Genomic DNA, 20980 nt, shown 5'->3' with positions numbered 1-20980 from the left:
GTTTTGTTTTGTTTTCTCCCAAATCTATTACTGGCATTGCATTGCCACTTGCTCACAGGAAAACGTGTATTCTAAAAAACATATCAGAATTTGCAAAAGGTTTATCATTTAAGCGAAGGGCTATGCTTAGTAGTGTTTTTAAATAAACTTATCAAGAAGTCACAGGAATTGTAATTAAACTAATAAATTACAGCAACACAGCATAATGGTTAAGGGCATAACCTTTAGAGCCAGACTTCCTGGGTTTCAATCCCAGGTCTACCAACTATGAGCTATCAGCTAGCTAGGGGACATTGAGCAAGCGATATAATCTCTTAGTGCCTCTCTCTCCTCATCTGAAAAATGGGAATAATGATAATAGGACATTCTTGATAGGGCTGCATTGAGAACTAAATGAATTAATATTTATAATGTGTTTAAAATACTACCTGGGACATAGTAAGTTCTATAAAATAAACAAAGGAATTTTTTTACAAAGAAACAAACATATTTATAGCCTAGCTTAGCCTATAAATTCTGTATACTCAATCACTGCATATATTAAATTATGAAAGAATTATTTTATATACTAAATTCTTAAAAGAAGGAAGAGGAGAAATGAAGAAAATCAACAGGTTTATGAGATTTTTTTCTTGTGCTTGTCTCTGAAGGTGACCTTTTGGGGAAAACGTATGTTATTTGTTCTCTGAGCTGTGTATGATTAGTTTCTTCATCATACACAGACAAATTAGAAAGGCTGCTGTGGTGCCCAGAAGTCATCCGTTAAACAAAGTCAAAATTAATGATAAAATTGAGTTCCCTTTGTGTTTGATTTTCATCTATCTGCACTCAATTATAAACGAGCTACCAAAGAACGCTACCCATTAGCTGTTAATTCATAATGACTTCAGAAAGCAATCCCTATACTGCCAGTGATATCTCACTAACAGCCTCTTACTCTGCAGGGCTTTAGCTTGAAAACGGAAGGGGAAACAAAACTACATACTCCAAGCTGCTCCTCATCCTGCCATGGAAAATTCTAATGCTTTATATAAAGCTATAATAAGATTGCATCTATATATCTAAAAAAGACTTGAACCATTTTTTTCTTTCATCATAATTGATTGTAGCTTAAGCAAAATAGACCTAGATATAGTAACAGTGCATCTCACATTTCTATTTCATCGTGTCAAAAGTAAGTATTCCTCAAGGTTAGAGAAAGTTTTCAATGAGGAAAATGTCTAAAACAGAGATGATATGTGTCTCACCTGGAGAGAAATAACATACGATTATTAATTTGGGATAGGATAAGAGTGACATCATCCCATAATTGGACTTGTCTCTTTTCACAATACTCATCTAAATATTCTGACCTCTGGCACATCCCATAGTAAATCCATTTTGTGGTCTCCTAACTGACTGGTTCTGAACTATAAAGAAAAAGATTTAGGCTCCATTTATTTACTCATAGGTGATGTAAAGAAATATTAAAATTTGGGTCTTGATTGGAAGTAAAATCAAGCCCTTATTCACAGCTTTATATACTTTAATTTATATTCTGACTTTAAAATAGGAAAAAAGACTTATAATTAAATATATATGTATATATAATGTAATATTTAAAAAGAAAATTAGAAAGAAAAATCAACAATTACAAGGCAAATAGTCAGAAGGCAAGAAGGGCTAGAGGGCAAGGAGGCAAGATAATGGTATAGGCTCTGGAACTGGATGGTTATTGCAAAGGTACATTTCACTTAATTTTAAGTTTTCTGATCATGAGATAAAGATAAGCATTTCGAATATTCAGAGAAAGGCAAACTTTTTCTAATACCGAGCTGCCTAAACAATAACTCTCAAGGATCTTTGTATTACCACAAAAAATGCTAAAGACTCATTAAAACTAGCTGTGATTTCCAGATTCTAATATTTGTTCGCTTGTTTTTAACCCTGATACCTATAGGATTCTTATAAATAATAAATCTATAGGTCAAAGATGCCTAAGCTCAAAGAATATAAAGTTACTGACATACAACTTTATAAATCTATTTCACTTTCTGTATAATGTGCAAATGCAAAAATATTTCCAACAGTGGCAAATGGACTTACCTGATGGTCTGTACCTGTTTCATCCATAAAGTTAATAAACATTTATTAAGTACCTTTTATTAGACATTACTAGGTCCCAGAGACATAAAGATGACCAAGACATTGACCCTGTCCTCAAAAAGTTCACAGTCTAAAACTATATATCATCACAGTGAACAAGGAGGGAACAGGCTCCAGAAAGGTTCATGGTAGAAGGGGTAGGTGGGTTAATGGAAGTAGAGTTTGGCATTATGGAAAACTTCACCAGAAATAAATAGCACATAAATTCTATATCAAAGACTAGGAGTTTGTCAGACTATAACAGGGGAAGCCATTCCATGTATAAGGGATGTTGCCTTTGCATTTGCTGAGACATGATGCGAATAGCATTTGAGCAACTGCAAGTACTTCACTGTGGACTATATACTGGATTGCTTATGAATTGAATGTTTGTGTCCCCCTCATCCCAAATTCATATGTTGAAATCCTCCCTGCCCCCAATGTGATGGTATTAGAAGACAGAGAGTATAGGAGGTAATGAAAGTATAGGAGTATTAAATGAGGTCAAGAAGGTAGAGCTCTCATGAATGGGATTAGCATTATTATAAGAGTTCAAGAGCTTGTTTCCTCTCTCTGCTGTCCACCATATGAGAAGTTGCCAATGTGAAGCTGACAGTCTGTAACCCAAAAGGGCGCCCTCACCAGAACTCTACTATGTTAGCATTCTAATCTCAGAACTTTGAGAAATAAGGCTCCAGAACTTTGAGAAATAAGTTTCTGTGGTCTGTAAGGCACCTCATCTATAATACTTTGTTACAGCAGCCCCAATGGACTGAGGCAAGGATAAAGGCAAAGCTGGAGGTCCAGAGGTCAGGGTATGGAGGGTGTGGTAGGCCAAGCTTGAGAGTACAGAATTTAAACTAGAGGCCAGTGTTTTTCAATTCTTTCAAAACAGAAAAATTATTTAAACATAATCATACATAGGAGCCCAATGTAAAACAGAAAAAGGATCTCCTTATTTCAAGAGAGTTCTGGGGACTCTGAAAACTTACCAGGTCAGATTCTTCATACACAATGTGAAAACCCTGGCTCTAACCAAATTAGAGGTTGGAGGAGCTCATCACAAAGGGTTTAAACCAGAAGCATAACATGAGCAGATTTCAAATCTTAGAAAGATGACTATGGCTATAATATGAAAATGAACTGGGGTATTTCAGGAGTAGAATTTAGTGATTCATCACTTACATATGATATCCCAGTGCTCAACACAAGTGCCCTTCTTAATCGCCATCACACATTTAACCCATCCCCCTGCCTACCTTCCCTCCAGCAACCCTCGGTTTGTTATCTACAGTTATAAGAGTATCTTATAGTTTGCTTCTCTCTCTTCTTTTTTCTCCCCTTCCCCTAGGTTCATAAAAACAACTTTGAATCTAGATGTTCATAATAAGTAAACTTTATCCTAGACAAAATGTAAAATATAGAAGATCTCAAGCCACTGCTGAAAGAATTTCTAGGGTAATGTGCATAAGAAAAGAAAGTGTTAACAAGTAAACTACAAAAACAATGATTTATGACAAGTTTGAGTTGGCAGGTGGTACACAGCAAAAGGATGTACTTCTTCCAAGAGCATAACTAGAAATGATCCTTCAGAAACTGCAGAAGATTGAGACCCTATCATAGACCGTGACACAGTAAAACTCATTTACGAATTTACGAAATATTGATGTAAATATATGGTTCAAATGATTTATATTGTTAAATGAGATTTAAGGGAGGATAAAAACCAACGAATGGGAAGTAAGGATATGAAAAGCACATGTACATGACAGTAGGTTTTTCTTCCCAAGTATCTCTACCATACAAGAGAAAAAGAACATTCAGGGTCCAGTAACAGTAGCTAACTTTTGTCCACTGGAAATAAGATTATTTTTATATGCTTTAGAAGAGAGAACATGAATTTTTGTGAGGAAAACCATGAGATCATTAAGGGTCAAAATCCTGGGGGGGAGGAAAACACAGGTTAAAGAATAATTCTTTATAAAGAATTATAAATTATTGAAGTTTTAAGAAATGAAGGACTTGAAAAAGGCAGAATTAAAGAAAAAAAGCAAAAAAAAAGTTTAGCAATTATATTGTCTGGCACATTTTCAGACTATAATTTCCTCAAAGAGATGCATTATTATTTTTTTTTTAGTCTCCTGGTATATGATATCCTCATAAGTCAAATTGGCCACTGTCTCCTACCTAGAATTGTTAATTCCTGTTCAATCTTGCTTGACTTTATATTCTTTTATTCCCTAATTGACCCTTGACAACCTATTAATCTACATCTATTAACTCCCACAAGACCAAGCTTAAAAAGTATCTTCCTATAATCATTTCCTAACTATTAAACCTGTGACCTTTATTCTCCATCTGTCCACTTGCCCAAGAATCTATTTCTAATTCCTTGTTCTTTCTCCCTGTTATCTTCTCTCTTGGGTTCCTTTATGGCCCCATCAATATTTAGCCCAAAGAGAAGAGAAATAAATCACTGACAAATAAAAAAAGAAATGCCCCCCCCCCCCACGTATTCCACTTACTTATTCCTCTTTTTCTGTCAAAACTTCCTCAAGAAATACAAGCTTCTTCCTCTACCTTCCTCCCAGCCACAGATTGCCCAAGCAACTCATTTGTTTATGGGAAGTTTTCTCCCAATAGACAATCAATACAAAGTACAGGCATTTTATCATTTATCTTTTCACATACATCTGGGAAAACAGTACAATACATCAAGTGTAGAAAACATCAAATTAAATATATGTTAACTGAGATATTAAGAAAGAAAAAGCAAAATTTGATGAAGAAATTAATGTGGAGCAAACTCAAAGTAGGAAAAAAACACTCCCACTTTTATTATATTGTTATTTATTTTTTTGTCTGTATTTTTTATTGGAGTTTGATTTGCCAACATATATCACCCAGTGCTCGTCCCATCAAGTACCCCCCTTAGTGCCCATCACCCAGTCACCCCAACACCCTGCTCACCTCCCTTTCCACTACCCCTTGTTCGTTTCCCGGAGTTAGGAGTCTCTCATGTTCTGTCACCTTCACTGATATTTCCCACTCATTTTTTCTCCTTTCCCCTTTAATCCCTTTTTTTTTTAAATATTCCCCAAATGAATGAGGCCGTATAATGTTTATCCTTCTCTGACTAACTTACTTCACTTAGCATAATACCCTCCGGTTCCATCCACATTGAAGCAAATGGTGGGTATTTGTCGTTTCTAATGGCTGAGGAATATTCCATTGTATACATAAACCACATCTTCTTTATCCATTCATCTTTCAATGGACACCAAGGCTCCTTCCACAGTTTGGCTATTGTGGCCTTGCTGCTATAAACATCGGGGTGCAGGTGTCTCGGCGTTTCACTGCATCTGTATCTTTGGGGTAAATCCCCAACAGTGCAATTGCTGGGTTGTAGGGCAGGTATATTTTTAACTGTTTGAGGAACCTCCACACAGTTTTCCAGAGTGGCTGCACCAGGTCACATTCCCACCAACAGTGCAGGAGGGTTCCCCTTTCTCCTCATCCTCTCCAACATTTGTGGTTTCCTGCCTTGTTAATTTTCCCCATGCTCACTGGTGTGAGGTGGTATCTCATTGTGGTTTTGATTTGTATTTCCCTGATGGCAAGTGATACAGAGCATTTTCTCATGTACTTGTTGCCCATGATTATGTCTTCCTCTGTGAAATTTTTGTTCATGCCTTCTGCCCATTTCATGATTGGATTGTTTGTTTCTTTGCTATTGAGTTTAAGAAGTTCTTTATGGATCTTGGATACTAGCCCTCTGATATGTCATTTGCAAATATCTTCTCCCATTCTGTAGGTTGTCTTTTAGTTTTGTTAACTGTTTATTTTGCTGTGGAAAAAGAAAACATTTATCTTGATGAAGTCCCAATAGTTCATTTTTGCTTTTGTTTCCCTTGCCTTCATGGATGTATCTTGCAAGAAGTTGCTGTGGCCAAGTTCCAAAGGGTGTTGCCTTTGTTCTCCTCTAGGATTTTGATGGATTCTAGTCTCACATTTAGATCTTTCATCCATTTTGAGTTTATCTTTGTGTACAGTGTAAGAGAATGGTCTAGTTTCATTCTTCTGCACGTGGCTGTCCAATTTTTATGATTTGTTCAAATATGCTTTCTGGTCCTCTGTCCCTTTCGGCGTCCTCTGGAATCCCAATTAAACATAGATTTTTTCCTTCTGAGGCTGTCATTTATTTCCCTTAACCTTTCCTCATGGTCTTTTCATTGTTTTTCTCTTTTTTCCTCGCCTTTTTTCTCTTTTCTTCCTTGCCATCAACTTGTCTTCTATGTCATTCACTCTTTCTTCTACCTCATTATCCCTCGTCCTTAGGACCTCCAGTTTGGATTGCATCTCATTTAATTGATGTTTAATTTCAGCCTGATTAGATCTAAATTCTGCAGTCATGAAGTCTCTTGAATCCTTTATGCTTTTTTCCAGAGCCACCAGTAGCTTTATAATTGTGCTTCTGAATTGGCTTTCTGACATCGAATGGTAATCCAAATTCTGTAACTCTGGCAGAGAGTACTGTTTCTGATTCTTTCTTTTGGAGTGAGTTCTTTTTTCTAGTCATTTTGCTCAGTGCAGAGTGGATAAAAACAAGTTGTACTTGTTTGAAGCATAAACGCTTCTCTCTGTAGTGTTCCAGCTGTTCTCTCTTTAAGTCTCAGGTCTCTTTAAGTTTCTCAGGATGATTTGAAAGTTATCTAGGTAAGTTGGTGGGGACAGGTGACTTGGGGACCCTACTCCTCCTCCATCTTGCCCTGCCCCCCCACTCCCACTTTCTACCTCACCCATCCTCTCTAGGCAAAAAGAGTTACTCTTTAGACTGGCAAATAGACTCCTTTGGAAATTTAGATATTTATCTTGTGTTTCTACCAACATTTTAAAGAACTTCTGAAAAAAAGTAAAGAAAATGAATCAATTAACAAACCTTTATTCATATCTACAGAGGAGGACCATTTCCTGATATGCTATTTAGGTTTATTAACATTCATATTGTATTTTGCAAACACAAAGAAGTACAATCTCTGTGGTAAGGGAAGGAGCATCTAAATCTAACTATGCATTCTCTCACAAATTAGATGTTTCAGGGTCTTAAAGGTTGATTAAGTTGAACACGGTAACAAATGAAGTGAGTAGAGGATTTTCTATGGTCATAAAGAAGAAAATTTTTATCACATATAATAATATGTAAAGATATCACAAGCAAGAAATAATCAGTTTGGACAAAATCTTATAATCACAGCATATGATAAGAATACAATGACCTAACTGAGGTGCCAGAACTATAAAATATTCTTCTATCCAGTAGATGTGCTTTGCTTCTCTTTCCATTTAAAGGGGGTTTAGAAATGTGAATTTAAAACGACAAGCCTAGGGCAGCACGGATGGCTCAGCGGTTTAGCACCACCTTCAGCCCAGGGCCTGATCCTGGATCAAGTCCCACGTCAGGCTCCCTGCATGGAGCCTGCTTCTTCCTCTGCTTGTCTCTCTGCCCCTCTCTCTCTCTCTCTCTCTCTGTGTGTGTGTGTGTCTGTGTGTGTCTCTCATGAATAAATAAATAAAATCTTAAAAAAATAAATAAATAAATAAAAATAAAATGACAAGCCTAACAAATGCCTGTTGAAATTAACAGCAAAGCAATACAAACAGTATTAACAGAAAAGGAGGCAAAGAGAACAGAAATTCCAACAAATTTTGGAAGTCAGAAAGCAGTTAAAGGGGGAAGGAACTAAGGCAAAAATTAAAACTGGATACTGCAGAGGAAAAACCTGAAGAGAACTGGTCAATCTGCTTCATACCACCAGGAAGCGGCTCGGCATCCATAGGCTCCTAATACTACCATGGAAGAAGGAAAGATGCTGTGTTAAACGAGGGGACTGTGGGCTCTGGAATGCACCTTCTACCTAACCTATATAGACAAGCATATATACCTCCAGAAAACCACCTCTTACCCCTCAAACAGATGATCAGAGGTTCATGATCTTAAAAACAATGAACTAGGAAGGCTCCAGAGACAATGAGTACAGATGACAGAGGTGAGTCACATGATTGAAAGTAGGAGGATTACGTGTCTTTGTGTCAGCTTTCAAGGTGGAACCCTCCTCCAACTTTCACTGTCCTTATCCAGGAATGCCAACAGCCAGGTATAAAGTCCTCCAGTTCAACACCCCTTCCACCTGCCCCTATGGGGACCTGGAAGATTCATCTGGAAAGATCAGAGGGCAGTGCAGGTGGCTCAGCAGGTTGGCGCCACCTTCAGCCCAGGGCATGATCCTGAAGTCTCGGGATCGAGTCCCACTCAGGCTCCCTGCCTGGAGCCTGCTTCTCCCTCTGCCTGTGCCTCTGCCTCTCTCTCTCTCTCTCTCTCTGTGTCTCTCATGAATAAATAAATAAAATCCTTAAAAAACAAAAACAGGAAAACGAAAAAGAAAGATCTCAGAGAAAAATCTTCATTTATTGTTGTCAATTTAAAGGCTGGCTCATTTTCTGACTGCTCCACAGTGAAGTTCACCAGGAATAAAACCCTGTTTATGTGCATAGAATTTTCAAATGTTTTTTCCTACCTCATTCTAGAATATGACCATATAGCCATGGATTACCAGGCATTTGAAAATAGCATGCAAAATGAAAGAGTCGAAAAGAAACACGGGAATAAAATTCGAAAAAAAAAAAAAAAAAGAGTAGCAGGCTAGGGAATAAGAACCAAATTTGGGAAAAGAACATATCTATAATAATTTTCAAAAAATAGAATTATCTGGCATTTAACATGACAGAATCCAGGCAAAAGGAAGAACATAGGCATGTTATTAGAAATCTTTAAAAATATGATTATTAAAATGAAAATAGTTAGAAGATAAAGTAATTTCTTTGAGTGGAACAAAGAGTCCAAATGATGGGCAACTTGAAAGAAAAAGATAAGAAAACAAGAGATTCAATATCCAGATAACTAGAAATTCCTGAAACAGTGAACAAAGAATGCAGGGACAAGAAAACTGGCATAAAAATAACACAAGAAAGTATTCCAGAAATGAAGGATAGAGCTCTTAGATTTGTCTTCTTCTCCCCCCCACCCCCACCCCCAAGGATTTTAGGAGCTATATGCTAGGAACTGGGACAAAGACCAAATATGTTTGTCTTATTGTATCAGAGAAATAATTCACAGAATGTGACATTCACCCTTTTAAAGTATTCAGTGGTTTTTAGTATGGCTTACAAGGTTGCATGGTATATAAACAACACCATGATCTAATTCCAGAACATTTCATCATATTAAAAGGAAACCATATACTCCTTAGCAGTCATTTCCCATCCCCTCCTAGCTCTTGGCAACCACTAATCTACTTTCTGTCTCTATGGGTTAGCCTATTCTGGATGCTCATAAAAATAAAACCATACAAAATCCGACTATTGTGACTGGCTTCTTTCCCTAAGCATAGCGTTTTCAAGGTTCATTCATAATTTATCATGTATCAGTACTCCATGTGTTTATATGGCTGAATGATACTCCACTGTATGGGTTTCCCATATTTTGTTTGTAGAGACGTTGACTGACATTTGGGCTATTTCTACTTTTTGGCTCTTTTGAATAATGCTGCTATAAGCAATCATGTACAAATGAGAATTTATCTTCTTAACCAAATATTCAGAGAGTAATTTTCTAACATGTCATATCCCTGCCCCAAACTACCCCATGGCATCCTGCTGCCTAGCAATCTCATTCCAGCTCTCAATTAGCAGTTTCACTTTACTTAACAAATCTGATATTTTACCTCCTAAAATCCAAACTTTGTCTACAAATTACCTATCTCCTTTCTATTCTCAGGGAAGGTCACTTCAATAGTCTCTTTCTCAGCACCCTGAAAATTGGGGGTAGTGGTTTTCACACAAAAAAGTAAAGATAAATATGGTATAAAGTGATTTGCTCAATCTATGACTCCTGTTTTATTTCCTCTGTATCACTTTTTTTCTTTCTTTTCTCTGGCAACTTTTAGCCTAAAGGACATTGCTGAAGGACACTGTAACGTAATGGTTAAGAGTGTGGACTTTGCTGTCAGATAATCCTGAATTTAAGTCCACAGATGAGTGTAGGTCACATACAGAAATATATAATAACAATACCTTCTCTTATGGTATTACCATGAGGAGAAAAATTAACTATGAATGTAAAGCAATCTCTGGTGTTTTTCATTGTGTCTAAGAAAATTCCAAATGTATAGGAATTGGGTTCTATGTTCCTTTTCTACTTATTGATTGTGTAACATCTCAATATAACTAGAAAAGCAAAATTGTCTGGTCTGAATTGTGCTCACCTTCAAACTTATATGTCAGAGCCCTAACCCTATACTGTGATAGTGTTGAAAGATGGATCATTTGGGAGATAATTAGATTTAAATGAGGTCATGGCATGGGGGTCCTGATGATGGAATTAGAGCCATGTGAGGACACAGCAAGAAGGCAGTCATATGCAAGCCAGGAAAGGAGCTTTCACCAGAACCCAACCATGCTGACTAGTAGTCTCAAACTCCCTGCCCCCAGAACTGTGAGAAAATAAATTCCTGATATGTAAGCCACACGGTGTGTTGTATTTTGTTATAGCATCCTAGGCTGACTAAACAAATTCACTGAAAATACCAAAGGTCTAATATCAAGAAACCTCTGTTGTGGGACACTTGAGTGGCTCAGTGGTTGAATGTCTGCCTTTGGCTCAGGGCATGATCCCAGGGTCCTGGGATTGAGTTCTACTCCCTGCAGGGAGCCTGCGTCTCCCTCTATGTATCTGCCTCTCTGTCTCTCCCTCTCTCTCTCTCTGTCTCTCACAAATAAATAAATAAAATGTTAACAAAAAAAAAGAAAGAAAGAAAGAAAGAAAGAAAGAAAGAAAGAAAGAAAGAAAGAAAGAAAGAAAAGAAACCTCTGTTGTAGTCCATTTTTGTTACTGATTGGCAAGGAAAAGCCAAAATATACAAACATCCTAGACACTAAAAAGAAGACAATTCTCCTTATTGGCAGTCATTTGAGTATTAATCAGAATGAGAAAAGAAAAAAAAAAAAAAAGAGCATCAGAAAGAAAAGAAAAAAATTTTCAGTTTGCCTCCAACCCACCTTCCAGGTTTACTTTCCCTGACCTCTTACTTTTTCTGACCTGAGGTTTCACGACCTCCTCCTGAGCTACATTTTACTGATTAGGACAGAATCCCTTCACAGCCAGCTCTGCCCAGGATGCCAACCCATGTGGACCATATTCCTCAGAAAACTAGCTTCTCTTTGGGTTTGGCCAACGTGCAGTCCCAGTAAAAGATCAGAGAGAGGGAGAGGAAGGAGAGAAGAGACTACTTGTTTCTTTATTCCCCTGACTCCTTCCCTGCAAGGTTGCCACAAATTAACTGTGTGTGTGTGCTCTCAGCAGAGCTCAGGGCTTCTTTCAAGATGGCCAACTCTCTCTCCCTGTAGTTCTAGTACTTGATCCCTTGTTCCCCGTGGCCTGGGCACGGTAACAATTTGAGTGCTACTAAGCCCCCTTACCCACCCTCCTTTGAACTTTTGACTGGATCCTCTGGATACTCAACTTTGAAAACAGCCTCTGGAAAAGCAAACAAATAAACAGACAAAAAACATTATTCAAACTGCCCTATTTCTGTGTGTGTGCTATATGCTTCCTGTTGGGACATCAATCAATACACATATTTTTATTCATAAAGTACTTCTTCCCTCTAATTCAGGGGCCTGAATGTTGCTGCCCCTCTGTTAGTTCCCCTGTTACCAAGGCAGAAGAAATAAACTGTTTGCTAATATTTTGCTCTAACAGCACTTTATTTTAAAAGCACACACAGCCCACATATATATCACAATTCAGTACAAGCATCACATATCAAGGACAGCAGCTGACATACAGCAGTCAATAATCATGTTAATTTCTATGAAACAACTTGAGAAGTTTTTTTTCAATGTAACAATGCTATTAAATATTTATATTTTGAAATAGTGAACAACAACAATAAAAATACCTTTAGGTATATTAGTTTGGCTAAGTATCCTGGAAGAAAAAGTACTGAAGACATGAATAACATAGGTCTCATTTTCCTTCAGGAATGTAGTCTTCTTTCTTTATATTTCTATAGTCTTGAATATTTAATTTGCCTTACTATATAAATTTTTAAAAATTTTTTTTTATTTGGTAAACTCATAAACATACAAAGGAGTCATTTACACGGCCACATAAACAGTTAGGTATTTTCTTCCAAGGTATTCAAATGAAAAATGTTTTACAGAGAAAACAAAGCTATTATCTCAATGGTAGGTAACATTTCTTTGTTAGCGGTTACCAGACAATTCATAAGAGAAATATCCTCAAGTGAGTTATAAAGGTCAATCCCTTGTGAACTGAAATAAATTTTCAAGTTCAATTTTAAACAAGATTTTTAATTACCAAGATAGACTATCTAGGGATAACTTGAAATTGAAAAGCCAAAACCTCAAGTTAGTTGATTTTTTTATAGAAAATTTAACTCCTCCCTCAAAGAAAATCTTATACATAATTTCCCATAAATGAAAAACTAATTATATCACCATATTAGCAGCATCTGAATGTTTTCCTCAATATTTGAAAACATCTAAACACTATGAATAATATTTTGGGCCTAAATTTCTAGTTAATTATCCTTCTGGAAACTTTTAGAGAATAATAATGAAGAATGATTACACAACAGTTTACTTGATACTTGTTGAACATTTGTTTATGTTAACCATAGATTTTCAAAGCCAAGTGAAAAGGTAAAAGCTACTTTTTTTTAACATAGGATCATTTCCTCTCATCTAAGTCAAATAAATTTTTAAAAGAAAGCATACTATAGTACATAATATAGTGTACAAAACATATTAATCTGTTTGGGCGGCTATAGCAAAATACCACAGCCTGGGTGGTACACCCAGCAAACCCAACACCCAACAAAAATCCAATTCTCACAGTTCTGGAAATTGGAAGTTTGAGATCAGGGTACCAACCTAGTTACATGAGGGCTCTCTTTAGGGTTGCAGACTTTTACTTGTTTTTTGTTTTTTGTTTTTTTTTTACAATTTTTTTAAATTTTTTTTTTTATTATTTATTTATGATAGTCACAGAGAGAGAGAGAGAGAGAGGCAGAGACACAGGCAGAGGGAGAAGCAGGCTCCATGCACTGGAACCTGATGTAGGATTCGATCCCGGGTCTCCAGGATCGCGCCCTGGGCCAAAGGCAGGTGCCAAACCGCTGCGCCACCCAGGGATCCCGGGTTGCAGACTTTTATATCTTCACTAGATGTAAGGACTAGGGATCTCTCTGGACCCCTTTTTATAAGGGTATTAATCCTATTCAGAAAGCTACACCCTTATGACGTAAGTACCTCCAAATCCCCACCTACTAGTAATCATGACGTCAAACATCAGGATTTCAACATATGCTTTTTTGGGAAGGATCCCAAACATTCAGACCACAGTACAAAGTATAAAAGATTTGGAATTGGATGGGAGAGGCAAATGTTTACTATTTTTCCCTGTATATATCAATAATCATTCCTTCCTGGTAATCAATTAATTTTCCCCATGTATAAAAACAACTTGTCAAAATTAATTCAGTCACCATTTAACACAAGAAGTAGGTAAGGTGTCAGAGCTCATAAATTTTTCTAATTTAAAATGGCAAATTTAAAAAGGCAAAAAAATAAAATAAAAAAGTTAGTAAATTCAGTTCTCCACACAACCTAAAGTGACAATGAAAGCAGTACTAATAATAATTGCCTTGCCTCACAGTTTCCTAAAATCAGGCCACATAAACTATAGAAAAATCAAGCTCTTTGGCTTGATTTCTTTCAAAGACTGGGCCTAAAAATGGCTTTAATATTTAATAAATATTTCTTGAGTGCCTACTCTGTGCCAAACACTGCTCTAAGAATTGAGAATGGCTAATATTAAGAAACAAAACAGCATAGAGGCCCCTGCTCTCGTGGAGTTCATACTGACTTGGAAAGGGATTATTTACACTAAATGTAAATTCCTCTTATTGTATAACTGTAGCTGTTTTTTCTCCTTTTTCACTATAGATTAAGAACCTTGGCTGCCATCCCATGTCAAAATGTCTCTTTATTCCAGACTATATGTTCTTTTGGTAACCGTATTATGTATGGCAGTATTTCAGATATTTTCTGATATGCTTATAATTTCATGAATTGTTAAAAAAAAATCTGTAAAATAGCCATACAAATACATTTTTATTTTACTTTAAGTAACTGAGTTAATAATGTTAAATAATAAATACCAATAAAAATAACAATTCGGTCACAGGATTTATCATGATAAATGCTTTGAATGTAACCATATGTCCAAAGAAGGGGAAAAAAAAGAGACATGGAAATATTATATAAATTCATGAGCATGGGATAAAATCAATTAAATGTTAAAGAATTTAGATAACCTTTTTTATAATCAAACACCTGAAATCTGTAATCCAGGCTTTTGGACCCATCCTTCAAACCTCCCTTGAGGAGACATGACAGGCTGGCTGTGTGGGCTCTGTAAACCCTGGATACAAAAATTATGGTTAGCCAAAGTAGAGAATATGTGAAGGACAATGAGCCTGCCTCTGACAGACAGGCCCCCAGGCTAATCCAGGTAGGCATAATACAGGGGAACAGGAAAAACTAGAGCCTTGATGTTAAAGACCAGAAAAAAGAATAACCAAGAAAATCATGTCCCCAGAAGGCACAGATCTGCAACACACAGTATTACCTCCCCCATTCATGTAGCTCATCACAGAATCAATTTTATAGGTAAATATTCTCTCCACATTTGTCGACTTGAAGACAGGTTTTCATTTTTCTACTAAAATTTCTGTTCTTCAAACTAGATTTCTGCAATCACTCAATCCCTCCTTACATCACGTTTCCAAAGTCAATAATAATACAATTAATAAGTTCAGGGCTTTACCAAATAAACAGCCCCAGTGTAACTCACTCTGTTGATGACATGTCTCTTAAGTTCTCATCTATTTAAACATTTAGACTGTTTCTCCCATAATTATCATGTTTACAATCTAAAATTTTAAATCAAATTTTAAATGAAACAAAAAGAAAATATAAGTTCACATAAGAACAGGAGGGAAGAATGTACCTTTAATTTGGATCCATGAGGGACAAGTAGAGATTTATTCTGCTTTGGTGGGATATAGAGCTCCCACTTCCCATAATCCAGTTTTTTATATGGGTATGAAAATGGATTCCAATCATCTAAAAAAAAAATTAGAAAAGATCAGTTAACAACAGCATGGTAGGACTAATATTTAATGAATTTCAAGCAAAGCGTAATATGCTGCCTACTTGTACAGAATCAAATTGCCTAAGATGTTAAGTTTTCTAGGGTGTTAGGCAACATACTCTACTAGCTACTTAGGAAAAAAAGCAAGCTTTTTTTTTTTTATTTTTAAGAAATGTATTTGAAAGTTTGCCTTTTGCATCTTAAAATTAAAAATCGCAACATTTTCAACTGTCCTTCCAATTCTGTTATGTCCATCAATAAATAGAATGTAAAAGAAAATAATGGGTCCTCGTATAGAAAAAACCATCAACAATGGAAGTTAATATGAAAAAACAATGTATTCTTGGTGATTAGAGAAGGCACATCTCAGGTTAGAAAAAATTATGAAAAATAATTACAATCATATTACATTTATTCAAATCTACAGATGTAAGACAGAACTGAGTTAAAAAGCTAAAGAAATGGAGAAAAGCAAGAAAGAGAGGAGGTTACAAACTATAGGGAGCAAAGGAAAAGTAGATCGCAGATCCTGGAGGAAAGCCAAAATGAAAAATAACAGATCCATGCACATGTGAAAACAGAATCAGTAAGTAAAGGACATACCACTTAATAAGCAGTGCTATGACAATTGGCTATCCTTATGTAAAAAGAAAAAAAAAGAAAGGAAGAAAGAAATAATCTCTACCTAATACTATACCCAAGAATCATTTGAGCACAGACTGATGTTTAAATATGATAGGCAAAACTGCAAAATGTTTACGAGAAAATACAGGGAAATATATATATAATCTCAGGTATAGAAAGTGTTTTTTTAAACAAGATACAAACATAAAAATTAGGAACAAGCCTGATAAATTTGAACAGTAAAATTATAAATTTATTTTCACAGATAGATGCATAGATAGACAGAATAACATACATTCTGTGTATGGGAGAATACATTTTAATGAATATATCAAGAAAGAATATCCAAAATATATGAAAAAAATGTCTATAACTCAACAAGAAAAAGAAAACACACCAAATGAAAAATGACAAAGACATCTGACAGAGGACAAATAAATGGCCAAGGAACGTGTAATAATACTCAATCTCACTTGTAATTAGGGAAACACAAATTAAAAGAACAGTGAGACTCCATTTACCACCCGTTGGATTAGCAAAATTTAAGAGTCTGAAAATATCAGGTAGTCAGCAAGGATATAAAATAACACGGCGACTGAGAGTATAAATTGGTAAAACAACTTGGCACTGTACAGAAAAGTGGAAGATACATTCACTCGAAAGTCCAACCATCCTCCCCCTAAGGTAACAGCCTGGAGAAATTCTGACAAATGTGCACAAGACAGCATTCACAAATGCTTGGTAAAGAACTGTTTGTAATAGCAAAAGATGGAAGCCATCAAATTGTAAGTCAGACAAGTAAATACGTATACTGGTATAATTAAACAATGGAATGCTATAAGATAATATAGACTAAATGAAACTGAACAAATATATATGGGCAAATAGCTAAAGCATAAAAGTTAATTTTAAAAGGGTACAGAAGAATACCATTTATATGAAGTTGAAAAAAATATGCAAAAGAGTGTTATGTAACACTTATGGATATATATGCATATAGTAAAAATATCAAAAGAAAAGTGAGTATGTTAAACACCAAATTCTATGAGTGATCTCCACTGGGTAAAGGAAAATGAACACAGGAAGCTTCAATAATATCTGTAGTAGTTTATAACTTACGGGAGGTGGTGTATAGGGATGATTACATTATTTCCGATTTGTTTATACCTAAAATATTTCACTGTAATGACATTTTTCTGTAGTGCTATGATATTAGATTCTCAGCGGAGGAGGTAATAAAAGAATCCGGAAGCTTGTTTTATGCCATGATTTCCTTCTTTACACACCAACTCTTTCACTCCATCAGTTCCAAGGATCTTTACCCCCAGACAGTTTAAATGTTGGGGACAGAGTGGGTGTAAGAAACAATATTTATATAAAGACCCTTCTAAACATTTCCCTACTCCTCATTATTACAACATTCTGAAAATGTCTTAAGATTTATATTTAAAAACAGCTCAACAGGCTCCATTTTCCTAAATTCTCCTGCTCCTAAAATCTCAAATGTATCTGATCTACATACGGTGTGACATTCCTTTACCAAAGCAAAGAATTCAGGGCATAATTAGAAAACAAAACAAAAAAAGCTTGAAATACAAATATCTAGGTACTGTAATACTTCATACATTTACTGAATTTCTTTTTAAGCTAGTCACTTAAGACAATTAATAAACTTAAGACAAGCTGGAGATCTTTTCCTGGTTAGTTAGATCTGAAAATAAAGGGTACAGTTCATTAGTTCATTCATTAAATATGAACTGAATGCTTATCAGGCCCTGCTCAATGCCAAACTCAAAATTAGTGTTCAGAATGACAGTCACATCGTCTCAAGAAAATGTTAAACTGAGTAACAGTACACCAAAATGAATAAATTTATAATTTGCAGATTCACTAAAAACTCAACTATAAATAAGATTTTGTTACTTTGAAAGTGAATCTTCAATTATATGGGTAATTTACATATGCAGATTTATTTAAAAGCTGTTTTCAGTACTGCAAAAATCAATGTGCTTTTGAATATTACTGTTTGAATATCAGTTTAACTGGTTCTTCAACTTGCATTCCCTTGAGTTTTAAGGTCTATTTAAACAAGTATTAATATTTATATAAAGAAAATATTTTTACTGAATCACATTTTCCTTTTATAATATCTTAAAGTTCTAACTCTCCTAAAGCACATGTTGACTATTTGTAATTCTACACTGTGAATTTCTTTATCATCTTCAAGAGTCTTTTTTTTATTAACACCTCTCCTACTCATGAAAACTCAGGTGTTTACTTTTATGTTGTTTTTTTTTTTTTTTAAGATTTTATTTATTTATTCATGATAGAGAGAGAGAGAGAGAGAGGCAGAGACACAGGCAGAGGGAGAAGCAGGCTCCACGACGGGAGCCCAACGCGGGACTCGATCCCGGGACTCCAGGATCGCGCCCTAGGCCAAAGGTGGCGCCAAACCACTGAGCCACCCAGGTATCCCCTCAGGTGTTTACTTTTAATGCAGTTATTCAATGTTCTGTTATTAATGTGTATAGATAATGTTTTCTATAATATTCTCATCAAGAGATCACTTGGTTAAAATGTTTGGCTCACTGATCATGAATAAAAATTTGAAGTATTTTATCTAGAAAAGTAATATTAAAGTTTCAAAATGTTGACATATTAACTCATTTTCCTTTCTATGTCTCATTTCTCACCATAATACAGACATAGCTAGGTTCGAGGGTTAGGAACACCCAAAAGAATGTGTTTAGTTATTCTAATTTTGGTCAAATTTCAAGATCATGTTTCCTGCCTACATAAATTATTTCATTATAACATTTTTTAAGACACTTGATATTTATCAAGTTATGATGACATGACACATTTTTAAAGCAAACATGTTAATAGGTATTTTATTAATAACAGGCTAAAATTTATCATCATATTTGATAATGTAAAAGATTCTGTTTGTCCATAGACTTTAGACCAGCAGACAAAATTCAAATCAAGATATGGAAAAGAAACAATGTGTGATGCACAGTTTAATATGAACTGCAAACACACATTCGGTACAGGCCATCAAACATTAATGTAAGGTCACTGCATCAGGAGAACAGACTCTATATTTATCTCAAACCCAACAACCTTTCTTTTTCTATGTAATAGTCCTCAGTAAAATTCCTAAATGTCAACCTCCTTCAAATATTCCCAAACTCTTTGACTCACAGTGAAGTATTTTTCTTCATCAGCACTTAGCTACCTCGTTTCTGTAGAATTCTTGAGTTTCATACAAAATTTCCTTCTGTATGGTTGAAATTGTCCCAACTTACTATGTAGAGCCTTACATCTTGAATGCGGATGCTAGTGTGCTACAGAACATGGTCCACACTTTGGCCAATCCCTGCCACATAGACTTCACCCAGCAGTGATGTAGATCCCAGGTGAATGCAGCAGATAAGTCTAATAAAATAAAGCCACCACCTGTATGGCACATTTCAGTCATTTTCCATCTGAGTGGATATCCCTTATGTCATAACAGTTGTAGAATATTTGGAATATCACCTCCTCAAAACAACAAAACACCCTTCCTCATCATACAGTATTAACTATTTCAAGTTGATATCATGAAGAGTTTACATAGATTTATGCAAAGTTAGCTTGCCAAATGGAAGTTTTAGGGACTTCTCTTGTGCCAAGAAAGCATCTGTTCTGTTCCCAAGAAATCACAATGTTCAGAACTGAAGCTTCCTATGGCATTGCGCCTACTTAGGATTATGGGAGGACCGCACAGCCTTTATAGGTGGAAGACAGTGGTCCTTTCTGATGTAAACCCCTGTGACTTTTTGATCTCCTTTCTTTCTCCCCCAGATAATTCTTTCCCGTAATTGGGTGCCTGGGAACAATCATTCTTCAACTTCTTCTGGCAGCTGGTACCCTGGGGATAAGCTTATTAAAACCTCCAGCATTATTTCTTTGGGGAAATCCTCTTAATATATATTAGTTAAGGCTACCACTTCTTTTCAAAACCAAAATCTAGAATATCTACAAAGATAGATCATACAACAGAACACCTCTTAGAACTGAGTTTTGAGTGGTAGGCTCTGAACAGAGCAATAAATGGTGAGGAGGGGGCACAGCTAGGAAGGGGCACTTCAAGCAGAGCAGCCTTGCTTTTACATGTTTTATGTAGTTTTCATAGTGGAGTTTTCCACAGTCTATTTTGAGGTATCTGAATGGTTTATAATATTAAAAATAAATAGATTGGTAAATTAGTAGCTGGATTAATTACCACCAAACTGGGCCATAAAGTACACCACATTTTTTATTTTATTTCAATGAAACTAGAAATAAATGAAAATATTTGAAAAATAAATATAATACCCACCACTCAATTCTTCCCAAATAATAACAGGAGAAAAGAGAATAATCAAAAGTTATAATTATTGCCTGTTTTTTTATTTTTTAAAGATTTTATTTATTCATGAGAGACGGGGGGAGGGGGGGGGCAGAGAGGCAGAGACACAGGCAGAGGGAGAAGCAGAAGCAGGCTCCATGCAGGGAGCCCAATGCAGAACTCAATCCCAGGACTCCAGGATCATGCCCTGAGCTGAAGTCAGGACACTTAACCGCTAAGCCACCTAGGCATCCCTATAGCCTGTTTTAAAAAGAAATGAGAACACTGTGTATCAAAAACTATCTCTTATAGCTGGGACAATAATGAGAGACAATTTTTTCATGTTGGTTCCTCATCTGATCACAGAACACAAAAAATGATTCAAATGTCTATTTTCTGAATTCTCTGAATTCTGGCCATGAGTACTATTCTAGATGTACTGAAGAGAAATTAATTTATTGCATACAGTGGATCTTTTGGGCCTTAAGGCCACATTCTCTTAGTGATCCCTGGTTGAGCGAGGCTGGCATTGCCTTGTTAAAATTATAATCCCCAGTATTGAT

At 35.8% G+C, this 20980-nt stretch overlaps 1 protein-coding gene across 1 annotated transcript in view; it reads right to left on the bottom strand.

The window, feature by feature from the left end:
- Nucleotides 1-20980, bottom strand: part of GBE1 (1,4-alpha-glucan branching enzyme 1) — a 268368-nt gene that overhangs the window by 170635 nt on the left and 76753 nt on the right. The window contains exon 3 of the mRNA XM_038581192.1: nucleotides 15278-15393. Coding sequence (XP_038437120.1) covers nucleotides 15278-15393 — 116 coding nt within the window. The remainder of the gene's footprint in view (nucleotides 1-15277; nucleotides 15394-20980) is intronic.

Source organism: Canis lupus, chromosome 31 (genome assembly GCF_011100685.1).
Source record: "Canis lupus familiaris isolate Mischka breed German Shepherd chromosome 31, alternate assembly UU_Cfam_GSD_1.0, whole genome shotgun sequence".
NCBI classification, from domain to species: Eukaryota; Metazoa; Chordata; class Mammalia; order Carnivora; family Canidae; genus Canis; species Canis lupus.
Note: the sequence above shows the minus strand (reverse complement) of the source record. Positions and strands in the feature narration are given on the sequence as shown.